The sequence below is a fragment of the Pelobates fuscus genome, chromosome 2 (assembly GCF_036172605.1).
Source record: "Pelobates fuscus isolate aPelFus1 chromosome 2, aPelFus1.pri, whole genome shotgun sequence".
NCBI lineage: Eukaryota > Metazoa > Chordata > Amphibia > Anura > Pelobatidae > Pelobates > Pelobates fuscus.
The window spans coordinates 179,368,247-179,391,174 of NC_086318.1; the positions used below are offsets into that span (position 1 = coordinate 179,368,247).

Consider the following 22,928-nt stretch of genomic DNA (forward strand, 5'->3'; position numbering starts at 1 on the left):
TGACGTAAGCTACACCAAGCGTAGAAAGAACAAAAAAAAGACATGCAGATTGCAAAGTAGACGTAAGCAGTGCAAAATGTACATGGTTAGATGTCAGAGATGAACTTCATGACACTATGTCCTTAAACAGGAGAGTGCATGACACTCATTACACCTGCACTGTAGGCAATGCAGTTTAGTCTTTGCATGTACAGAATTAAACGTATGAGGCTCATTCGCCTTCGAAAAACTCTTTAACTCACATATAATCACAACTTGAAATATTCTCATTTGGTTTTCAATTTCTACTGTTAACTGTTTAATGAATAAGCTCAGGTGCATTTTAAAATAATGTTGCATTGGATCAAAGAAAATAAAAACGTATAAACATATACATTTATATAAAGAACAGACGTAGGATAGCACTCTCAGGACTTGTAAAAATAAAACTTAACTTTTATTGCCTGATAGCATATATATATATATATATATATATATATATATATATATATATATATATAAATATATATATCTATATATAAACAATTTTAGAATGTTGGTAGCACTCACAGAATTTAGAAATGTAGAAAGATCTGCTTTAGTATTAAAAAAATCACATGACAATGTGATAAAATGACGGTCAGCGTTTAAGTCCCTACTTGGGACTGTCTTCAGGATCAAAAAGCACCCAGCCAAATTACAGTGGTTAAAGCCTGAGTGCAAGGACTTAAATAATAAATTAAAGAATAATTATGTAAAATTGATTAATTATTAATTTCTCAAAATTGTACCTGGGAAATACCAACAATGATGAATCATATGATCATTGCTTAATCTACAACCTGTGCACAAGATAAATCTAATTTTAAAAAGTGCTGCAACCACTTGAACTCATGTTAGCGGATCTGAAAGTATAACGGAAAACTGAAAATGGAAAAGGATTTCCATAGAAACAGAACAAAAAGAATCATAATAGTAATTGAAGTATATATTTCCCTGTTTTCAGAAAATAGACATGTGATCCTTTGTTGAAACATTTGTCTGGTATTTGTCTTACTTTTTATAAACTATTGCAAAAAGATTATTTTTTTTTATTTTTACACATTTAACTGAAATTGTGCAATTGTGGTAACATATACCATAATTTATTTTAAAATTCAATAAGTATTATTATTATTATTATTATTATTATTGCCGATTATCAATTTGGGAAGTGATTAAAATGTATTGACTATACAGTAAGTCATGCCTGGCCAAGGGATGTAAAATATTATTTACAAAGCAATTCAAGATCGATGTTCTAAACGTGAAGCAGACACTATGGAGACCAGTATAAATTACCTGCTGATTTCTTGTCTCTCAGTTTGCTCACTATTGGTCTTTATAAATAATAAGAATTGCTATGGAGTACAACAAAGTGCCATATTTTTGTGCTGTTAAATTAATAAACATATTTTCTCAATTCTTCTGATTAGATAAAAGTCATCAGAATTGAGGGGATTGGTTGTCCCAGGTAAGTTTTGGTCACATTACCTACCTGATCAGCATGACATTATGCCATTTTTATTCATGTGGCACGTGCTGATCTGGCAGTTGATTCCTCTTTGGGCAGCATGGAAGGCGCCCACTTCCGGTTCACATCCGTCTGCATCATCCCCGGGAACTAGTTTGTGTACATTTTGGGGTAATAGGTATGACGTGGACCATTTAGTGAGTCCCTATACATATAAATAACATTTCCTGTCCTACAGTGCCCTGTCGTGGTTTCCTCGTGATTCCCAATCAGCGCATTTATATTGCATTTTGACTCTTGGCATTTGATTTTGGCTATAATCCTGACCCGGCTAGTTTTTTTGTTCTCCAGTATCTCTGTTATCCTGATTTTGCCTTGTTATATAGTTTATGAATTTTCTTACTGTCCACATTAAGCCCCATTCTAAGGTCTAGTAATATGTTCTGTTTTCTTACACTCTGACCTAAGCTCTGCATGTTAGGGTTGGCATGGCAATTTTACTGGACAAGTAATCTAGCAAGAATAAGAAATAAATCTCATTATTTTTTAATTATTATTATAGTTTTCTTTAAACATTGGAGCTAAATAGCATTTCAAATGGGCCTTACAGGGTCTTTAAGAAAGGTGACCTTTACAGCAACACAATAATAGGATGAAAATTAGACAGAAAAATTTAAACAAAACACCCAAAAAGAATTAGTGAATTAATCTTGCTATGAGAAAAAAAAGATAGATTAACTTTAACTATGTAGTTTTTGATTTTAACAATATCTAAATAGTAAAGAAATACATTAGTGTTAGGAATACAAAACTGTATTCCTAACAATATAGTGCCCTCTGCCATACCCTCCCTCACTCCACCCCAATGACATTTAATGGTTTAAAAACTATTTTTCCATGTAACCGATTCCAGTGCTGATGTCCCTCGGTGCTGTTTTGAGCTCCTCCTTTGCCAACATCGTGGTGATTCTGGAACCTACTGCACGTGTGTGCATTAGACCATTACCGTAGGAATGCAATCAATGCCTTCCATTGAGGTTTTTGAAGACGCTCGATGTCCTCATGCAAAGTGTGTCCACTGTCCAGTGTTGTTTTTACAGAATCAAACTCTGTGAAACTGTAGGAAGCGCCACTAGTGGCTGTCTGGTAGACAGACACTAGAGGCAGTTTCAATACTGCATTGTAAACATTGCAGTTTCTCTAAAACTGCAATGTTTGCAGCTGCAGGGTTAAAGTGACACTGCACCAAGACAATTTCAATGAGATGAAGTGGTCTGTGTGCCTATAGTGTTCCTTTAAATTAACTGTATGCTTTGTACATAATATGAACCTATCCAATAAAATTTTCTTTTGTGACCTTACAGGAATCATCAGATTGGAAACCAGTCTTCTAATGTGGATTCATCATTTAGCTGTCGAAGAGGAAGGCAGCTTCCACAGGTTCCAATAAGAAGCAACAGTGTAGAACAAGGTAGCCCACGTGAGCAGCCACACTTGCAAACAGTGTTTCATGGTTTTGTTTGTTTTCTACATTTTAAAGTTGTGTTGATTGTTGTTGATGTATTCACTGCGTTTTGATCATTAAGTGGCTATTTCATTGTACATGTTAATTCATTCCAAGATTTATTGCAAAACAACTTGCAACACAAGTTTTTTGTTTTTTTTTTACTCTGTATTTCATCTGCAGTATATTTTACAGCTCTCTCCGATTTGAATGTGCTTCGCAAGGTTTCATTTGGGTGCTTTTGAAATATTGAAAGGAAATACAATTAAGTAATGCATTTTTTAATGAATTGCATACAGAAGCAAAGCGATTTATTATAACCGCATAACAATTGTTTTTGTGGATATCTGTTTTGCTTTTCAATGTAAATGATGATTACCATTATGTGCGTGTTAATAATATTGAGTTGTGTTGATTTGTTCTATGAAATACACATTTTTGTTTTGTCATAAAACATTTGTGCTATGATTGAGAAAAAGTTTACTATCACTACTATGAGATCCTTGTTTTGTACTTTGCAGTAATGGTGTCCATTGCGAATTGTAAAATAAGATCACCCTTGATCAATGGTAATCTATGTAAATCACTGATAAACATGTTGTGGTGATTTGAGAGATGATTTGCAAAATGTAACACCAAATATCAACTGAAAAAACTGCTGAAAAAATACCGCCTTAATTTTGCAACTCATTGGTCACCTCAAAAACACCTCACATTTTAGTGTGTAAAACCTTGTATGTCTTTAACTATTTACAATAAGATCGTCATGCAAATCATAAACTAGTGTGAGATGTAATGTAAGTGAGGAAAACATTTTGATATAGAAATATTGAATAAATAAATGAAGGAAAAGGTGTGTGATATGGAAATTAAAACAATCTTAAGTGAAGATATATCAGTTTTAGGGTATATGTTTGTTAAAATGGCCCCTCGGGCGAGCCCTAGATATGTTGCTTGTCATTGTGTAGGTTATGACACATTTGTTTTAGCCATTTTCTTATAAGTAGCATAGAGCAAGCAGTATACCCATATATTCCTCCATTCCTTCTAATTATATAATGCAAGAATGATAACATTTTTGTAATGATTCTTCTAGGTCAGGGTTCTCCAAACTCTAACCCTCTAGATGTTGCTGTTGCAGATGTTGCTGAAGAACAACTCCCATGATTATTTGAATACAATAGAAAGCCAGATAACAGAGTTGTAGTTCAGTAACATCTGGTGGGCCAGAGTTTGGAGAAGTCAGCTCTATGTGCATACTGTCCAACCATTTCTGATACGTTTATGGTAGGGATGCTACGCAATTGTCTGTGACATGTCACACTGATTATAACTCAACCTTATTGCAGTCAAAGGGAGACTGTAATAATGTATACAAACCATACATGAGCTTCTGTGTCAAGACATTAAACATGTCACAATGTTTACATGTTTAGCAGTTACAGTTTTCCAATTGCTTCATTTTTCTGGCAAGTAAAGGATCACAAAAATGTCATAACATTTCTAGGAAGACTTACACTTACATAGCACATAAAATGATTGAGGAATGTTGACTTATATATATGTTTTGCTGTGAAATGTGATGTCTTACATTTATTTATATTAGATTTAGCAAAATTACTTTTAATATTAAAGTTACATTTTATGTTAAAGATTTTTTCATATATTAGCAGCAGTGGGTGAGGTGCAAATAACGTTTACTTAACTGCTGTTGCAGCCCTAAATGTCTCTGACCAGTCTCACTAATATTTAGCTGGTGTGTCTGCATGTATTTGTGAATGGATGTGTCAGTGAGTGCATGTTTATGTAAGTGTGAGCATGTGTGTGTGAATGGAAACATGTTTATATTTCTAAAACGTAATGTGCATTTAAAATTTGGTATGTCAGACTTGTTCTGGGCATCGGACAAATTATGAAATACATACATACATAAAGCTTAGAGAATTATGGAAAAGGGTCAGCTGTAGATTTTGCTGTGGTCTTTTAATCAACTGTGCCTCACCTTGCATCCTTTCTGACTGGTACCAGACGCATTTTAATTCAAAATCTAATTAGAGAGGGTGCAGGGTGAAGTCTATTACTGGAACCCTTTAAATATTAGATAGTAGCAAACAATACTGAGGTGGGAACCATTCTTTTCAGAGGAATTTAAACAAAGCATATTTTATAAATAAGATTATTTTGGCACAAATAATTTATGTATAAAGTAACAACAATGTATGTATAGTGATAGGAAGTGATGTGGACAGTGATAGGAACTGTCCCCATCAAGGAGGGCGCAAATGCATCGCTATACGTAAATGCTGTGCTGATTGCACTAAGACCATACAGAGATGGCTTCAGAAGTGATCTATGCATGGTGTGATCTGTATGAGACTGGCAATTAGATTGTCGCTCAGCCTGGCAAGCATACACCAGGCTGGCATTCCCCTGCTGCGGGCAAACCATCCCCTTTACAGTCTGGACTATCAATTTTGGATGTCGTTAGTGATGCATGTTGTGGCTGCCCCAATAGGTCTGTCTTTCAACATTAGGGTTTCATACCTAACAAAATTGTGAGGTATGGAAAATAAATATATTTTTCTTTTTTATGTTAAAAAAAACATTTCTTTGTTTTAAAAGGAGCACGGGCCATTTAGTTCTTTGTAGTTTTCATGGCTAAATCTGATGGATTTCATTTATATCACACATATAAAAGTTGTGATCAAATCAGAACAGGAGTGCACAGGTATAGAACTGGTGTTTTGCCAAATCGTCTTAAATGTTCTGTAGAATTCTTATGTGGGCTTGTGGTTTTCGCATTTCAGTAGACAAACTGATACTGATTGGGTGTACTCAGTTTGCTGAGTAAATATCAGTACATTTATTACATTTGGCCTCTTCTTTCTGTATTATGAATAATGTCCAATCAGTAAGATGTAGACTGGCAGGCTACCCAACCTACTTTACAAAACACGTTAGAGAACTATTCTACTTCTTCACAATGCTGAAAGCACTAATGGATGCCCTTCTCAAAATTACTTGATTATGACATCAATGGCTGATTATTTCTATTATTTAATATATCCACGATTGTACAATTTTCTTTTTAACTTTGAAAAATTAAAAAGCAAATGATAAACCAATACTGAATTTAGTGTTATTCTAAAAAGTATGCATCATAGTTAGCCAGGAGCCGGTCTACATTTAATAAATGCCAGCATTTATCTGTGCTCGACATTTAAGATTTATTTCAAGTATTCAAACTAGCTTTCCAAAAATCACTTATGGACTCATAACTCTTCTTATTTTTTTTAACTGTTGTTGATTAAAATATCTGTCAAACAGGATTCTTGGTTATTTGTGTCGTGAAGTGATTAAAGAGGTAAACTGTCAGAAATTAGTAACTAGTAACAGAATTACTAACAGAAAGTAACTTTGATTGGTTTTATCTTGTTTGGTTCAATATATACAAATAAGCTATTTTAACTCGGTTTGTAAGATTTACCAAGTGCCAGTCCAGGCTTTCAAAGCACCTCTATTCACCTTTGTCACAGACCTATAGCACAAACAGTACATCAATGTGCATTATATTTGAATGTATCTCAGAGTACCATAATAATAAAACTCACATAAATTTGTAGTATGTGAGAGAGTACATGTTGGTTCGTACTACCTTTCTATTCTGCCTTATTCAAAAATTAAAATATACATATGTGATTCAGAAAAAAAACCTGAAAAATAAATTAGTAACATGCTTTCAAACATTTTACTATTTAAATTTTTTTTTTTTTTTTTAAACCGAACATGATATATATTCGAAGCATGATATGCATAGCACAAGCTAAATTATGTGCATTTGAAAATAATTTAGATATTTTATTTATTTGTTTATTCTTTTCAGAAGTATGGGCGGGGTGAGGGAATTTAGGGATTTACAGTGTTACAATATTTTAGAGTTGAGATCTGAAATATTAGCATAGAAACGGAAATGCACATTTGATGACATAAAAATAGAAAAATCAAAACTGTGAGAAATCCTGCGTATGGGTACTTGTAAGCAACGTGATGTCATTCCTTGAAATGCAGCTTCCTAAAAATGCCACCAGAATATACAAATAAGGCATACATGTTGGTCTGCTGTCTACATATAGTGCATATGCAATTACACAAAGCGCAACATATCTGTGCTTTACCAGGCTTACCCCCTGACCTTTTAGGGAAAGAGTTTGCCATGACACATCTGTATACCATCATATTCCTGCTATATTAACTGCAATGTTTTCTGTAGTCAGCCAGTACCTTTAATTCAGTGGATACTAATAATACAAAATAATAATCTATCTATCTATCTTTCTATCTATCTATCTATCTATCTATCTATCTATATAGATATATTTTTAGACCTACTAACCAAACAGAAATACTGTTTCTGCTTATAAATATGTATTACCAAAGAAATAACACTTCTTAATAAATAAACTCACCATAGTCATATCACAATTAACGTTTATCCATCTGAAACTTCCATTTACTCTGTGAGCCTAAAGTTTGTGCTGCCTTGGTCAGGTGTAAAGTAAGCATTGTTTGCATCATTTGTTAAAACGTATAATGTCTGTCTGTGTTTTTAAGTTCATCCTAAACAGTATTTCTAAATTCACATGTTTGAAAATGCATACATGTTTCTCCTATTGCATATTACTATTTAGAAACTGAAAATGGCAATACAAACCTTTATTAAAACAATAGAAAATTTCCATGCATGATAATTTTAATAAAATCAGAATATATTTTAAATTATCATGTAATAATAATATTAAGAGTTTTTATATATTATTTAGCAGTAAAATCAAGGAAACTACATTTTATTATGTCACGTTAATGACAACTCATTATTCAAGGGTATCTGAACAAACCTTATTTATGACTGCTTGGTAGATTTCACAGCAATTATATGTGGCAGTTATTCATTTCACTTAAAAAAAATGCTGTTTATTGGAAATAGAATTATGTAACTTTCCTTCTATTAAATTTGAAATTTCATATTTTCTTTCTTACATTTCAATATCTACCAAAGTGGTGCTTTCCAAAAAATGTCCATAGTTTGTTACATTTCTCTTAATACATAATTAATATTTCATATTGTCGTTTGTTTTGAATTTTACTCTGCTGATTTCTTTCTTTTGTCTTTCACCATTCTATGCATTAAATCATTGAAGAACCAGAGAGTTATATTACATCTTCGAAAGGTAAATATGAGTACCTATACATTCTTTATTACAGGGTTCTTATAAACAACTGTTTCAACAAATAGAGCTGCTTTGTAGATAACTTTGGAGATTGTGTTTCCATATTAATGTTTTGCCTGTGATAGAAAACCAAAATAATGGCAGCAATGAAAATCATATTCATACCACTTTTATGAAACAATTTATAAAGAATATATATTATTTGGATGTTATATGATAAATCTAAACTCATGTCTATGTGAATATATTAAGTATATTTTATTATGGTAATTTTTGAGTTCTATATAAATCTAGCCATATTTATTTATATAAAAATGTGTTTTTTAACCCCTTAAGGACACATGACATGTGTGACATGTCATGATTCCCTTTTATTCCAGAAGTTTGGTCCTTAAGGGGTTAAATTTCCGTTATCATATTTTACACAGTCTATGTATACCAGTTGTGACTAGTTCTACCACTTAAGAAAAACACATCATTTTTCAAAATAAACATAACAGAGTACGACACATTTTAGATATATACTGTTCTAAACAGGTTCTGGAAATCGAGGGGAATAAATTAAAGTTAGAGCAGAATAGTCAAACATAGGCCAGGTACTCCTGTTTGTTAGCAGATGGAAATGTATTTACCTACAAGGATCATGAATGAAAATCAGTAATGATTTGCTCCTCATACTGATCTTTGAGGTCCCCGAAACAATGCTTTATGTGGATAAATAGATTTCTACTAATAGAAAAGAGCCCCTGGACTATCTTTTAACATTTTAAGGTATAATATATGGTATTGTTAAGTGAAACCCTTATTGAATCTGACATAAATATCTATATTACACTTTGAATTATATATTGTGAGAAAATAGTTATTTATACAACGGATATTAGATATGGAAAATGAAATTCAAGTAAAACTGTTAAACAAGAACAACAACACATTAAGGAAATGAAAGAATGTGTAGTATGTGGAGCAGACTATTAATGAAGACCAAAGATATACATGCATTATGCTATTTCATCATGGACAGAAATGTGTGCAAGTTGGTTTCTGTATAACAGGGGTGTCCACATTGAACCCCTACATCAGAAATGTATGTGTGCGTTAGCCGCACTCATTTTTTACTGAGAGGAAATATGGCCTTTTATCTGTGTAATACATGTTAATACTGGCTTAATCTGGCAATAAGGCAAAAGCAATTGGCATTAGATCAACTTTTATATATCATTCTAACAATACAAAATTATCTAAACAGTAAAACAAATTCCATAAACCATTTAAAACAAGCTAAGCCAATTAAAACTGCACAATAAGGTTATACAATCTAATGAAAATACTGGTAACTAACTGACTGAACCATTTTTTTTGAAACTGTGGAATGTATTCAGTCAGGGGACATCTTAATCTGGAATCCAAGTTAACATCACTTAATATGGCTCTCAGCTTGGATTTTAGAAGCTTCATAAACAAACTGTGCTTTTACAGAGACAAGTCAATCCAAACATTGCCCAGAGCTTGGCAATTTAGATAAAAAAAAGTCTGGATATTGTTCAGATTTATATATCTTTCTACAAAATTCCAGGGCCTTCTTGCCGGGCATAGTTTGATTTCAGTTAAATTAGTTCCTATTGAAATTTCTCAATGCTGATAGTGCTTATTTGTGAGAATTCAGAAACATCCTTGAGGCTTGCATTCCAAAGGGAGGCAAAGAAAGTTAAAGCACAAGTTAAACTCATCCATATCCTTTAACCTTTTTTTGAAATTGTGATTTTGTTTCAACTAAATAACTCTGAGGTTGTTTAAAATCTGGGAATCTACTGAGCTCAACGGAGCTCAATTGCAATACACCCGACTTACTCAGTTATCAACACAAACTCTCCTGAAGTATGATTAAGTGGGAGCATGGAACACAAACTTTCTCCTTTGATTGGAACAAACTGCTGAAATCTTAATTTTTCCCTTTCATCTGTGGCACATTAAGTCAGTTTTTGCATATTTAATCCAAATACAGGCATCTCGAAGTATATCGCACCGTCATGATCGGTCATTAATTGGGGGAAAGGTTAGACTTCACACTAATAAAACTCGTAGTAGTGTGCAGTGTTTTACAGAGCTGCATAGTAGTAGCTCACAGTATTGGGCTGGATTCAGGCAGGCTGAAGCATACTGTAGATATTAGGCTCGATAGAGCACACTGTGGGTATCAGGCTGGTTGGACCACCCTGTGGGTATTAGCCTGGATCTCACTGTGGAATTTAACCTGGAGCACATGGAGATTGGGAGGGCTGTAAACCTGCTCAACCACCATTTTTTTTTTTAAACTGGGCTGTGAGCTCCAGATGGGACTGCTCCTCCATGCAGTTTTCCTCAGCATGATATTCATGCTGTCCTGTTACGCTTCTGTCCCTACTCCCAGCGACTCTTGCGCATTACCTCACGTGCAGGATAGAGGAGAGATTATGCACACTAAGATATCTGCAGGGCTCTGTGCCGAAACTTAGTTGTCCGATGCTGTTTTAAGGTGCACATGCGGTCAGCAGTTGGAGGTGCGGATTCCGCTTCAGATATCACGTGTGCCACACCTCGATTTTCAGCAGGCCACATTTGGCCCATGTTGGATGCAAGTGCAATATACCATTACAGTTTATTTGTGTTTCTATATTTCTTTTTATTTACACAATGGCAGTATAAAACTGCCTAGCTCTGCACATCTTCACTCTAACAAAAATGGGCAGACTTGCTTTATTATCTAAGCTCCTAATATTGTAAATCATTGGTTATCTAGTAATATATTCAATGCTGGATTCATGTGCTAGGGGCATGCAGATATAAAATTCTAAGGCACTCCCTTCCTATCTATCTATATATATATATATGCACAACTGCATTTGTATATATGTGTGTACAGTTGTAAACCTACCATTGTTACAGTGGTTGCCACTGTGACTAAGCCCATCACTCCAGTGGGCCATTGGCATACCTTCAAGGCTAGTGTACTGCCACACCGGCCCAAGGCCCGTGGTTGCCAGGATTCCGACAGGAGGGGAGCACTGTGCTGTGCTGCTTTCCTCCTGCTGCTGTGTGTAGCATGGCAGAACAGTCTGACATGAAGTGCTTACTGAGAGTTCTCTTACTGTCAGACGGGTGCCGCAGCCAGTAGGTACATGAGGGGAGGGGGAGAGAGACACATAAAGGGGCTCAGGGGAAGGAGGAAATAGGACATATGAAGGGGCTGGGGGGAGGGAATGAGACACTGGTGGGAGGAAATGAGCCACATGGATGGGCTTGGGGGAGGGGAGGGGCATGAATGAGACACATGGCAGGACTTTGGGGGGAGGAAGTCAGACACATTATATGACTTTGGGGGGTAAATGAGACACATGAAGGGGCTTTGGGGGGATGAATTTGAGACACATGAAGAGGCTTTTGGGAGGGTGGAAAGGATTATAAAAACACACAAAGTTGATAGGGAAGTTTGGCAGAAACACACTGGCACATTCAGGAGATACAAACAAAGGGATTAAATAAATTAGTTGGTGTGGAGTGATACACTGAAGTTTAAAACTTGTAAGGCTATCAACATACATAGCCCAGTTGCCAAATGAGGTACCGTATATACTCGAGTATAAGCCGAGTTTTTCAGCACATTTTTTGTGCTGAAAAACCCCAACTCGGCTTATACTCGAGTCGCTGTCTGTATTATGGCAATTTACATTGCCATAATACAGACAAGGGGCTGTGTGCGGTTACTTACCTCTCCTGCAGCTCCTGTCAGCTCTCTCCTCCTCCGCGGCGGTCCGTTCAGCACCTCTGTCAGCTCCCAGTGTAAGTCTCGCGAGAGCCGCGGGGTCATAGTGCGGCTCTCGCGAGACTAATATGTGAGCTGACAGAAGAGCTGCATGGACCGGCGCGGAGGAGAAGGGAGCTGACAGGAGCTGCAGGAGAGGTAAGTGCTCTCTGCCAGCCCCCCTCCCCCCCACTGAACTGCCAATGCAACTGGACCACCAGGGAAGGAGAGCCCCCCTCCCTGTCATGTATCAAGCAGGGAGGGGGGACGAAAAATAAATAAATTAATAATAATAATAAAATAATAATAAAATTAATAATAAAAATAAATAAATAATAATATAACAAAAAAAAATTAAAATAATAATAATAAAAAAATAAAATTAAAATTAAAAATGCCCACCCCCCACCAAGGCTCTGCATCACACACACAGAGCACTCATACACACACACACTGCATTCACACACACACACTGCACTCATACACACACACTGCACGCATTCACACACACACTGCACGCATTCACACACACACTGCACTCATACATACACACTGCACACACGGCACTCATACACACACTGCACTCATACACACACACACTGCATTCATACATACACACTGAATGCATTCATACACACACTGCACTCATACACACACTGCACTCATACACACTGCACTCATACACACTGCACTCATACACACTGCACTCATACACACATACTGCATTCATACACACACTGCACTCATACACACACACTGCACTCACTCATACACACACACTGCATTTATACATACACACTGCAGTCATACACTCACTGCACTCATACACACTGCACTCATACACACTGCACTCATACACACCCTGCACTCATACACACACCCTGCACTCATACACACACACTGCACTCATACACACACTGCACTCATACACACACACTGCACTCATACACACACACTGCATTCATACATACACACTGCACTCATACACACTGCACTCATACACACTGCACTCATACACACTGCACTCATACACACACTGCATTTATACATACACACTGCAGTCATACACACTGCACACACACACTGCAGTCATACACTCACTGCACTCATACACACTGCACTCATACACACTGCACTCATACACACTGCACTCATACACACTGCACTCATACACACACTGCACTCATACACACACTGCACTCATACACACTGCACTCATACACACACACTGCATTCATACATACACACTGCACTCATACACACACTCTGCACTCATACACACACACTGCACTCATACACACACACTGCACTCATACACACACACTGCAGTCATACACACTGCAGTCATACACACACTGCACTCATACACACACTGCACTCATACACACATACACTGCAGTCATACACACTGCAGTCATACACTCACTGCACTCATACACACTGCACTCATACACACTGCACTCATACACACTGCACTCATACACACTGCACTCATACACACACTGCACTCATACACACACTGCACTCATACACACTGCACTCATACACACACACTGCATTCATACATACACACTGCACTCATACACACACTCTGCACTCATACACACACACTGCACTCATACACACACACTGCACTCATACACACACACTGCAGTCATACACACTGCAGTCATACACACACTGCACTCATACACACACTGCACTCATACACACATACACTGCAGTCATACACACTGCACTCATACACACTGCACTCATACACACTGCACTCATACACACTGCACTCATACACACTGCATTCATACACACACACTGCACTCATATACACACACACTGCATTCATATACACACACACTGCATTCATTATATACACACACTGTAAATAAATATTCAATTAATATATTTTTTTTAGTATCTAATTTTATTTAGAAATTTACCAGTAGCTGCTACATTTCCCACCCTAGTCTTATACTCGAGTCAATAAGTTTTCCCAGTTTTTTGGGGTAAAATTAGGGGCCTCGGCTTCTTTTCAGGTCGGCTTATACTCGAGTATATACGGTAAGTCTCTTATATCCACTCAACAGACCACCTAAGCTCATAAAGGGCTGTAAATAGGCTTACTCTGCCTAGAGGGCAATCCAGCCCTGTATATCTTGACCTTCTAATGTTCAATCATTGTAAATGTTGGGTTATTGCTGTGTAACAGGCTGGCCAGAAAATTGCCACATAAAGATGAATGCTTCATTAAAAAAAAAATCTTCAAATAGGAATTTATTGAAAACTAAATCTCAGAGTAACTTGTCCAGACTTTTCTGGTTATACTACCATCTTAATTATATATTATTTTTTGTTGTATTTATGTGATAAATAAGCTGCTGCATAAGCATTTTCTTAAGGTCACCTTACCAATGTTTTTTTTTTTTTTTTTTTACGTTTTGACACATTTTACAGTTTTTGTTCCACTGTTTATCCAGAAGTTCACCCTAATTGGCAATTCTGTTACAGCAATAAAGTATATTATATGACAGTACTAGTACAGGTTTAAAAATGATCTGCATCTGCTTTTCTTTTCTTTTTGTAATATATTTACCTCTTTAGGGGTGTGTCCTAATTATTTATAAATTAATTTAATGTTGCAGGATTGGTACACTTCCTAGATGTTACAGTTCATTAAATGTATCTAAATTACATGCTGTATCACAGAAAACACCTTATAATTATTTTACTGTTAAAAGTACATGTATATTTATGTAAATATTAATTAAAATGCACGCTATCCTTCAAAGTAAATACAAGACTATGCTTTGTTCTACTAAGAAGGCTCTCTTCTTCCTGTCCACATCAAGAATCTCTATCTCTTTCTCTTTCTCTCTCTCTCTCTCTCTCTCTCTCTCGACTGAAAAAATAAATAAAGAGTATATTTGTAAGTTCTGATAAAACCAGCAATTCATCATTAATGCCCTTCAATTATCTGTGATTTAGCCATTTCAAACCAGTTTGTAAATTTTTATGTTTTCCAATTTTTATTATATTGTTTAGATTTGCTTTCCAAGTCAGAAGGGTAGATGGATGTGAAAAAATGCAGGTTGACAGATCAGCTGTTGATTTATGCATGCCCTTATAACTGGCATACTTTAGGGCTGTATTTCTAAGTAAAATTATAACGGAAATTCTAAAAAGAATCCATAATTTAAATAAAAATATAACTGCAATTATCTAGCTAATAATTAACATGCAAGCAGAGGTTAAACTAGAAACCACGGGGCCCCGGTGCAAAAATTGCCCTGGGCCCTCCCCCCATATTTCTATCCCCCACCCCATATGTCCCCGCCCTATACATCTCCCCCTCACCCCATATGTCCCCGCCCTCCATACCTCTACCCCACACACATCCCCGCCCCCCCACATATGCAGACAAACAGATACACACGTAGACACACTCGTAGACACACATACAAACACATATACATACAGAGACACATACACACAAACACACACATACATACAGATAGACAGACACACATACACACAGACAGACATATACATACAAACACACTCACATACAAACAGAGACCCATGCATACAGACACACACACAGATGCACGTACATACAGACACACATACGTACACACAGACATGTAGACACACACACACACACATACATACAGACACACACACATACATACATACAGACACACACACATACATACATACAGACAAACACACACATGTACATACAGACACACACATACACACACAAACACACACACACAGATATACTGATACATACATTCTCTATCAAACACACACACACACTGTTAAAAAAAATTAGTGACTTACCTGGGATCCAGTGGCTGCCTCATGCTGATGGGAGTCAGAGCTCAGACTCCCTCCTCTCCTCCTGCGCGGTGCTCTGTTACCCTCATCACTGAGGCCCGGTCGAGCTCTTAAAGCGCCACAGCGCTGACCGGGCCCCAGGAAATCCGATGGCTCCTTCAATGCGGCCCCGGCGGTTTTTCCATGCGGTCGGGGCCGCACTAAAATGCTGGCCCGGTCGAAGGTGTCGACAGGGCAGTTGTGCTTCCTGGAGTGACAGACCCGGTCGCAGCTGTGACCCCTGCGACCACAATAGTTCCGCCAGTGAATGCAAGTGTTGCAGCGCATAATGATTTAAGGGACTAGGCAGAACTTGACAGTCACCATCAGTCCATCATTTATATGTCATGTCCAACATGGGTTTCTGCCGGCATTTAAACATACACTGATCAGCCACAACATTAAAACCACTGACAGGTGAAGTGAAAAACATTGATTATATTGCTACAAGTGAACAGTCAGTTCTTGAATTTGATGTTTTTGTAGCAGGAAAAATGGGCAAGTAAAAAAATCTGAGTGACTTTGACAAGCACCAAATAGTGATGGTTGGACAGCTTGGTCAAAGCATCTCCATAATGACAAGTCTTCCCAGGTGGGGTGTTCCCAGTATGCAGTGGTTAGTAGCTACCAAACAATGGTGCAAGGAAGGACAACAATGAACCAGCGTCAGGGTATGGGTACCCAAGGCTGATTGATGCCTGTGGCAAGTGAAGGCTAACCAGCATGGTCTAATCACACAGAAGAGCTACTGTAGCTAAAATTTCTGAAAACTGTGTATGGCAGTTTGCTGCGTATGGGGCTGAGTGGCCAGAGTACCCATGATGACTCGTGTCCACCGCGGAAACCACATTCAATGGTGACGTGAGTGTCAGAACTGGACCATGGAACAATGGAAGAAAGTTGCCTGGTCTGATTAACCCCTTAAGGACACATGCCATGTGTGACATGTCATGATTCCCTTTTATTCCAGAAGTTTGGTCCTTAAGGGGTTAATCATGTTTTTATTTAAGATCAGATGGATGGTCAGGTGCATTGGAAAAAGATGGTAGCATGATGCACTATGGGAAGAAGGCAGGCTGGCGGAGGCAGTGTTATATTCGGGGCAATGTTATGCTGGGAACCACGCCACACTTCAAGAATTGGTCAGGAATGGCTTGAGGAACAAAGAGTTCAAGGTGGCCTCCAAGTTCAACAGATCTCTATCTGATTGAGCATCTGTGGGATGTGCTTGAACAACATATCTGATCCATGGAGGCCTCACCTCGCAAATTGCAGGGCTTAAGGGATCTTCTGAAGGACACGTTCAGAGGTCTTGTGGAGTCCATGCCTTGAATGGTTGGGTTCCACTAGTTCCACTAGTTTTAACAACCTTGCTAGATGACTGAGTAAAAAGATCTTCGTGGACATTGCAAAAACAACTTAACCTTGAGGCAAGTACAAAACAAACGTTTCGGGGCGGGGCCGGGCTGCCGAGCCGACTGGAAGCAGATCAACATGGCTCCGGGCCTGCAGCCCTAATAACGGCACTAAATCCGCACATACACTGCTCTGGAGCCCAATATTCAGATGGGTTGAGATGGAGAATCACCTCAGCTCCAATCTGATACCAGGCAAAGGCCAACATCATGTCGGAAGCATCGGAGCTGAGGCACCCGGCCTACTTGCCTGCACAAGCCGGGACATTGACAGCAAATAATCCAGAATCAGAAGCCGGCAACTTACCCGGGTGGGAATGCATACCAGCAACATTAGCCTCAGAAGAGGGCCATGAGGACGTCAGAATCGGCCCCGCTCCCCCCCCCCGGCCGGTGGGGGTGATCCCGGCCACATGGGGACGGCACACACCAAGACGGAAGCCCCCGACTTGGGCCTACACCGATCCCCTACACTGGCAAAGGCTGCCAAAATGAAACCCGCCCGACGACAGGACCAAGGAGACACAGACCAGTATGCTGAGGGACACTTCGGTACTTACCTTGGTGGTGGACCGGACCACGGGCGCACTTCCTGGACTGCTCCCGAGCCGATATCATGGCTGCCTGACCTCAGGGTGAGGTGGGCACCCGGAGGAGACTGTCCCCACTGCTGCGAGCCCAGCGGGTGTGGACGGCGCGTGCTCCCGGCGGACCGGTGGCTGAGAGGCCATGCGCCCACCGCCCTGAAGAAGTGGCCGGCACTGGGTGAGACACACATGGCACCCCATGTACCCACGGGGGAATCGAAGGATCAGGGGAGGTGCAGGGGACACACGGCCGGCGGACTCATGTGGGGGGGCCCGCAGGAGCACCTGTTGTCCCTGAGTGCCCACTGAGACACGGTGCCCACGGGGGCGGCCTGGGTGGAACAGGGGGACCGTCCCAGGGCCGGACACCCGAGGAGACCCTTGCAGCACGGAGTGCCCCTCAGCCAATGTGGAAAAACTCAATGCCTCACACATCAAGTGGGACTCGATCCTTCCTGTGAGTTCACAGGGCACACAGGTTTGCCACCTACGACACCACTTAAGGAACGAAAAGAAAATTACCAAACCTGACACTACCCTCATTTAGCCAGCCAGGACACACAGACCTGCAAGGCCATACGGCCTTTAGTTCTGGACATGATGCTTCACACTCTACAGTTAAAGCTGACCCTATGTTTACTCGAGAAGTACCATGACCACCTCTCTTTAATGTGGGAGCCCTTGTGCTCTATATATGATTTGTTTGCTTACATAGATAGCGCATTACAGTTACCTGCCTTTATTCTCATCCCATAATTTTTCATTTTTTCTTTTAAATGTTTATCTCTATATGTCCTAATGAGCATTCTACATAAGACTGCATGTTTCTTAATGCTACCGCACGCAAACTGACATACACGGTACCCGCATATGTTCTTTAAAAATCTGCATCTAAAAATATGCACCCTTACACAGTAACGATGCATTCACTCTGTTACGTAGTTTTTGAGTTTTAAAACAAAGTACGACAACAACTGCATACTTAAACGACTGTTAAGTATATTCTGATGTATAATATGTACGATGAGAATTGCAAAGTTAGAACAGTGTACAATATCTTATTCGGTTATATACAAGTTAGGTAGATCTAATGTTTTAATACTGCCTAATTACTGCTTTGCATGTTATAACGACTAAGCAATCACACAACCTAACTAACACAAAGCACTGACACAAACCAGCTGCCATACAGCACTTGCATACACCAGACAACACAACGCAAATAAGCCACCCAGCTAACACAAACTAAAGACATACACCAGCTAACATAAGATAATGCATGACTGTGATTTCGTGAGTCACCATATGGGACCTGCACAGTAATTATTTTAATTTATATTTATAATAAATCTACATTTTTACCATCACTCTGCTGCTGTTCCTTCTACCTCTGGGGGATAACCTTCAGGACTCTCCAGTAAAGCCTTCTGAGGCACCTTTGGGCACTAAATACAGAGCCTGGCACGGCTCTGGAATCCGTGAGTGTATCCAATTACCTCTGTATTTCGTTCATTGTATGTACAGTCTATACTATGTACCTTTTCTATTATTGTAGGTACTGACTACATGGGACATCCCTTACATATACCTGTACATGCATAAGTATTGTTTTATATCTTTATACACAGGGAGTGCTGTGTGTATTTTGGCACTTGTTGCTTTTAATACCTTCTGTACATTTTGACTTTGGGGTGTTGGGGAACACCTTTCTCACTCCAGTACTGTGTTTTGACTTTTTCTGTGTAAGCGCCATTCACTTCTTTTGTTTTATTGTGAACATAAGATAATGGCCCGAACAACTAGCGTAAAGCAACTACGCAACCAGCAAACACACAACACTTGCACGCACCAGTTGACACAATACACTTATTTAATGCTCTAACTGACCTAATAGGGCGACACAGTTCATGAGAATATATAGCACAAAGCCACGTACCGTGAACGAAAATGTTAAGCTAAACTGTCCTCTGCGCAGGCAACCAAATGTCTACACTGTTTTAAACCAATGCTTAAGCCCCTGCGTGGGCAATCACTTGCCTTTCTATTTTAAAAAATCAGTTTGATACATGCATTTATATTGTGAAAACAATAAAAATATTTAAAACAAAACAAACGTTTCTGTCCATCTTTTTCTGATATGTAAAAACAAAAAAAAAAGAAGAAGCACAGTAAGGCATAATGAGTGATTACATGAAGTGTTTAGCTGTTTGTGTCAAAATTTAAAAACTTTTATGTTCTTGTGCTCCTTTGATGCCTATACCCCCTTTTTAATAGTTGTTAGTAACCAGTTGGTAATCTCTTGTTGGACCACATAAATATACTTCTGCTAATATAATGTTGATCAATTTGTATTTAAAGTAATGTTAACATTAGTGGTTACTTTACTGTAATCGGTTGAAAGATATTTCTTCCATGTGATATAATTTTTTATATAGGTGACAGTACTTATATTTATATAATATGGTAGTATTTATATAGATGGAAATAAGTGAATTATAAAATGCAGTAAGATGCCAGAGACAGTACAATATAAAAAACAATTGCAAAAATATTAAAGGAACACTATAGTGTCAGTAATACAAACGTGTATTACTAACACTATACCTCTGTTAGAGTTATTAAGGCCACCAGCCCACCTGTCAGCAAGGTAAAAGGTGATATAACTCACCTTTTACTAGTGCTGTGCAGGTCTCCTCACGGCTGGCTTGATGATCTCAGCCAATCCAATGCTGTCCAAAAGGAAAGTATTGAGAGGCTATCATGAATACGTGGCACAATGTTGTGCCACTCAGCATCTCCTCATAGATCTCCATGAGGAACCTTCAGCACTTCTATGCAGAGGCAGCACTCACCCAGGAAGCACATATAGTGGCCGTCTGAGTGACTGCCACTTGAGGTTTTACTTGGCAGCTATTTTCTCTGAAAAGGCAGTGTTACACTAGAACAACTACATTATGATGTAGTTGTTCTGCTGACTATAATGTCCCTTTAAAAAGCCAATGCAATTGGTTTGGTCATTTGCTCTGTATATAAAAATGAATGGGCTGTGTACGTTATATGTCTAGCCAAAAGTTTTTTTAGTTACCATGATCTTGAATCAATTTACACTGCTCATTTCAAGTTGTTGAAAAAAGAAAAAAAAAGATATCCGCCAATCTACACGCAAAAGTGCTGGGTGAAAAAAAAAGAGTAGAAAAACAATCTTAGACTTAATGCATAAATAAATAACTTATAAATAAGCAGATTCCCATGATAGCCTTCCCAGTTGGTTACCACATAGACATAATATGTATATAAAAAAGGATACAGCTATAAAATCTGAAATAAAACATTAACAGTACATTGTGTAACATTGGTTTGTTCCTTAATTGTGCACTTTCATTTCATTTCAAAATGTGCAGGAACAAAATATTAAAGAGACACTATAGTCACCAAAACAGCTGTAACTTAATGAGGCAGTTTTTGTGTAGAGATCATGCCTCTGCAGTGTTACTACTTAATTCACTGCCTTTTAGGAATTAAATCACTTTTGTTTCTGTTTATGCAGACCTAGCCACCCCTCCCCTGGCTGTGAATCACACAGTCTGCATAAAACAAAAAACTGTTTAATTTTTTCTCAGATGTAACTTATTTTAAAAGTTTTGCTCTATAAATTGAACTTTAATCACACATGGGAGGTTCCTGCAAGGTGTAATAGGCTATTAACAGAACATGAGATAAGAAATTCTAAATTAAACATAATTTGCAATAAAGGAAGTACAAACATTAGATGACTCTTTACAGGAAGTCATATTGGATGCTACAAATGCCATTTTCCAAACTACTGTTTCCAAACTACTGTTTCAAGCAGACAAAATTTGTTAAATAAAGCCAAGTATTTTTTCAGGATTCCCATTGAACTTTGTGACAGCAAAAATGAATAATAGTATCTTACTACTTATTGTAGAACTTGTCTGTAGGAAGGATCCAATATTAATAAAGGGGATGGGGGTGAACATGCTCCCCCTTTAACCCACGTGGAGGATCTACTTAACTTCTCCACAATGGGAGCATATTGGTCAATGGCAAATGATCATAAAGGAGAGTAGTTCTGCCTTATTCCCCATGTTCCATCCTTGTGATGACTAGTCCCCTGAAACAAAGTAGTGTCCACAACCACATGTTTTAGCCAAGCATTTAGTTAAGTACATCACTCAAGGTGTACAGGAAGAGAGCAAATAATACTGGCTACTTGTGACAATATAATTTTAAATGTACTCCTGTGTGTCTCATGGAGGTTATTCTGTTTCTTTATATATATATATATATATGCTTTTTGCAGTTTTATGCACTTTTGAATCTGTGGAAAATGACAATATGTGGCCATTAAGTGCCCACGCTAAATATTTTTTATGAATCAAATTATATTTTTTACATTTTGAAATTATTAGTGTTGGGGATGTGGACAGCACTTGGACATGGTTGTTTTAACTGGGTTGTGAGTACTGTACACTGTGTATACACTGTTACAGCAGAGCTTTACACTCATTTGACACAAAACCTTTAGCAGGGTATGGTATTTATTTTTGCCACAGTGGCTAGATACACATTCAAATATTTGCAACATCACAGATCAAGGGGTATGGAAAATGAGTCCCGGGGACTCACACTCAATGTTATGCATGTGCAACTCTCTGGGTTACTCCAACAATTTTTCGGAGGGATGTTTTTATATTTAAAATATTCTTAATTAGATACCTACCCCATATTTTTAATTAAATTCTGCAAAAAATAGTTTTCTACTTACATGGAATCCAGAACCAGATGAAGCTCCCAGTGCTGCCTTCCACACCTCCATCCAACATCAGTAAGGGCCTCTCATAGAGAAGCCTTTGATTGGACTGTTTTGCTGGCTCAGGGAGCATACATGCAATCTGAGCTGGCAAGGAGAGGTAGGGAGATTGGTAGAAAGGGGGGGAAATTGTATGAAAAAAATGTGATCATTGTTATCGGTATAAGGACGCAGGAGGGCTCAACTCAATGAAGGAGGGAGAACAACAGTCAAC

General features: G+C 38.2%; 1 protein-coding gene across 2 annotated transcripts in view; it reads left to right on the top strand.

Annotated features, from left to right (window-relative positions):
• RIMS1 (regulating synaptic membrane exocytosis 1) overlaps positions 1-22,928 on the top strand; it is a 453,058-nt gene that overhangs the window by 291,307 nt on the left and 138,823 nt on the right. For both annotated transcript variants that reach the window (XM_063442984.1, XM_063442985.1), the window contains 2 exons: positions 2,857-2,963; positions 8,195-8,224. In XM_063442984.1, coding sequence (XP_063299054.1) covers positions 2,857-2,963; positions 8,195-8,224 — 137 coding nt within the window. The remainder of the gene's footprint in view (positions 1-2,856; positions 2,964-8,194; positions 8,225-22,928) is intronic.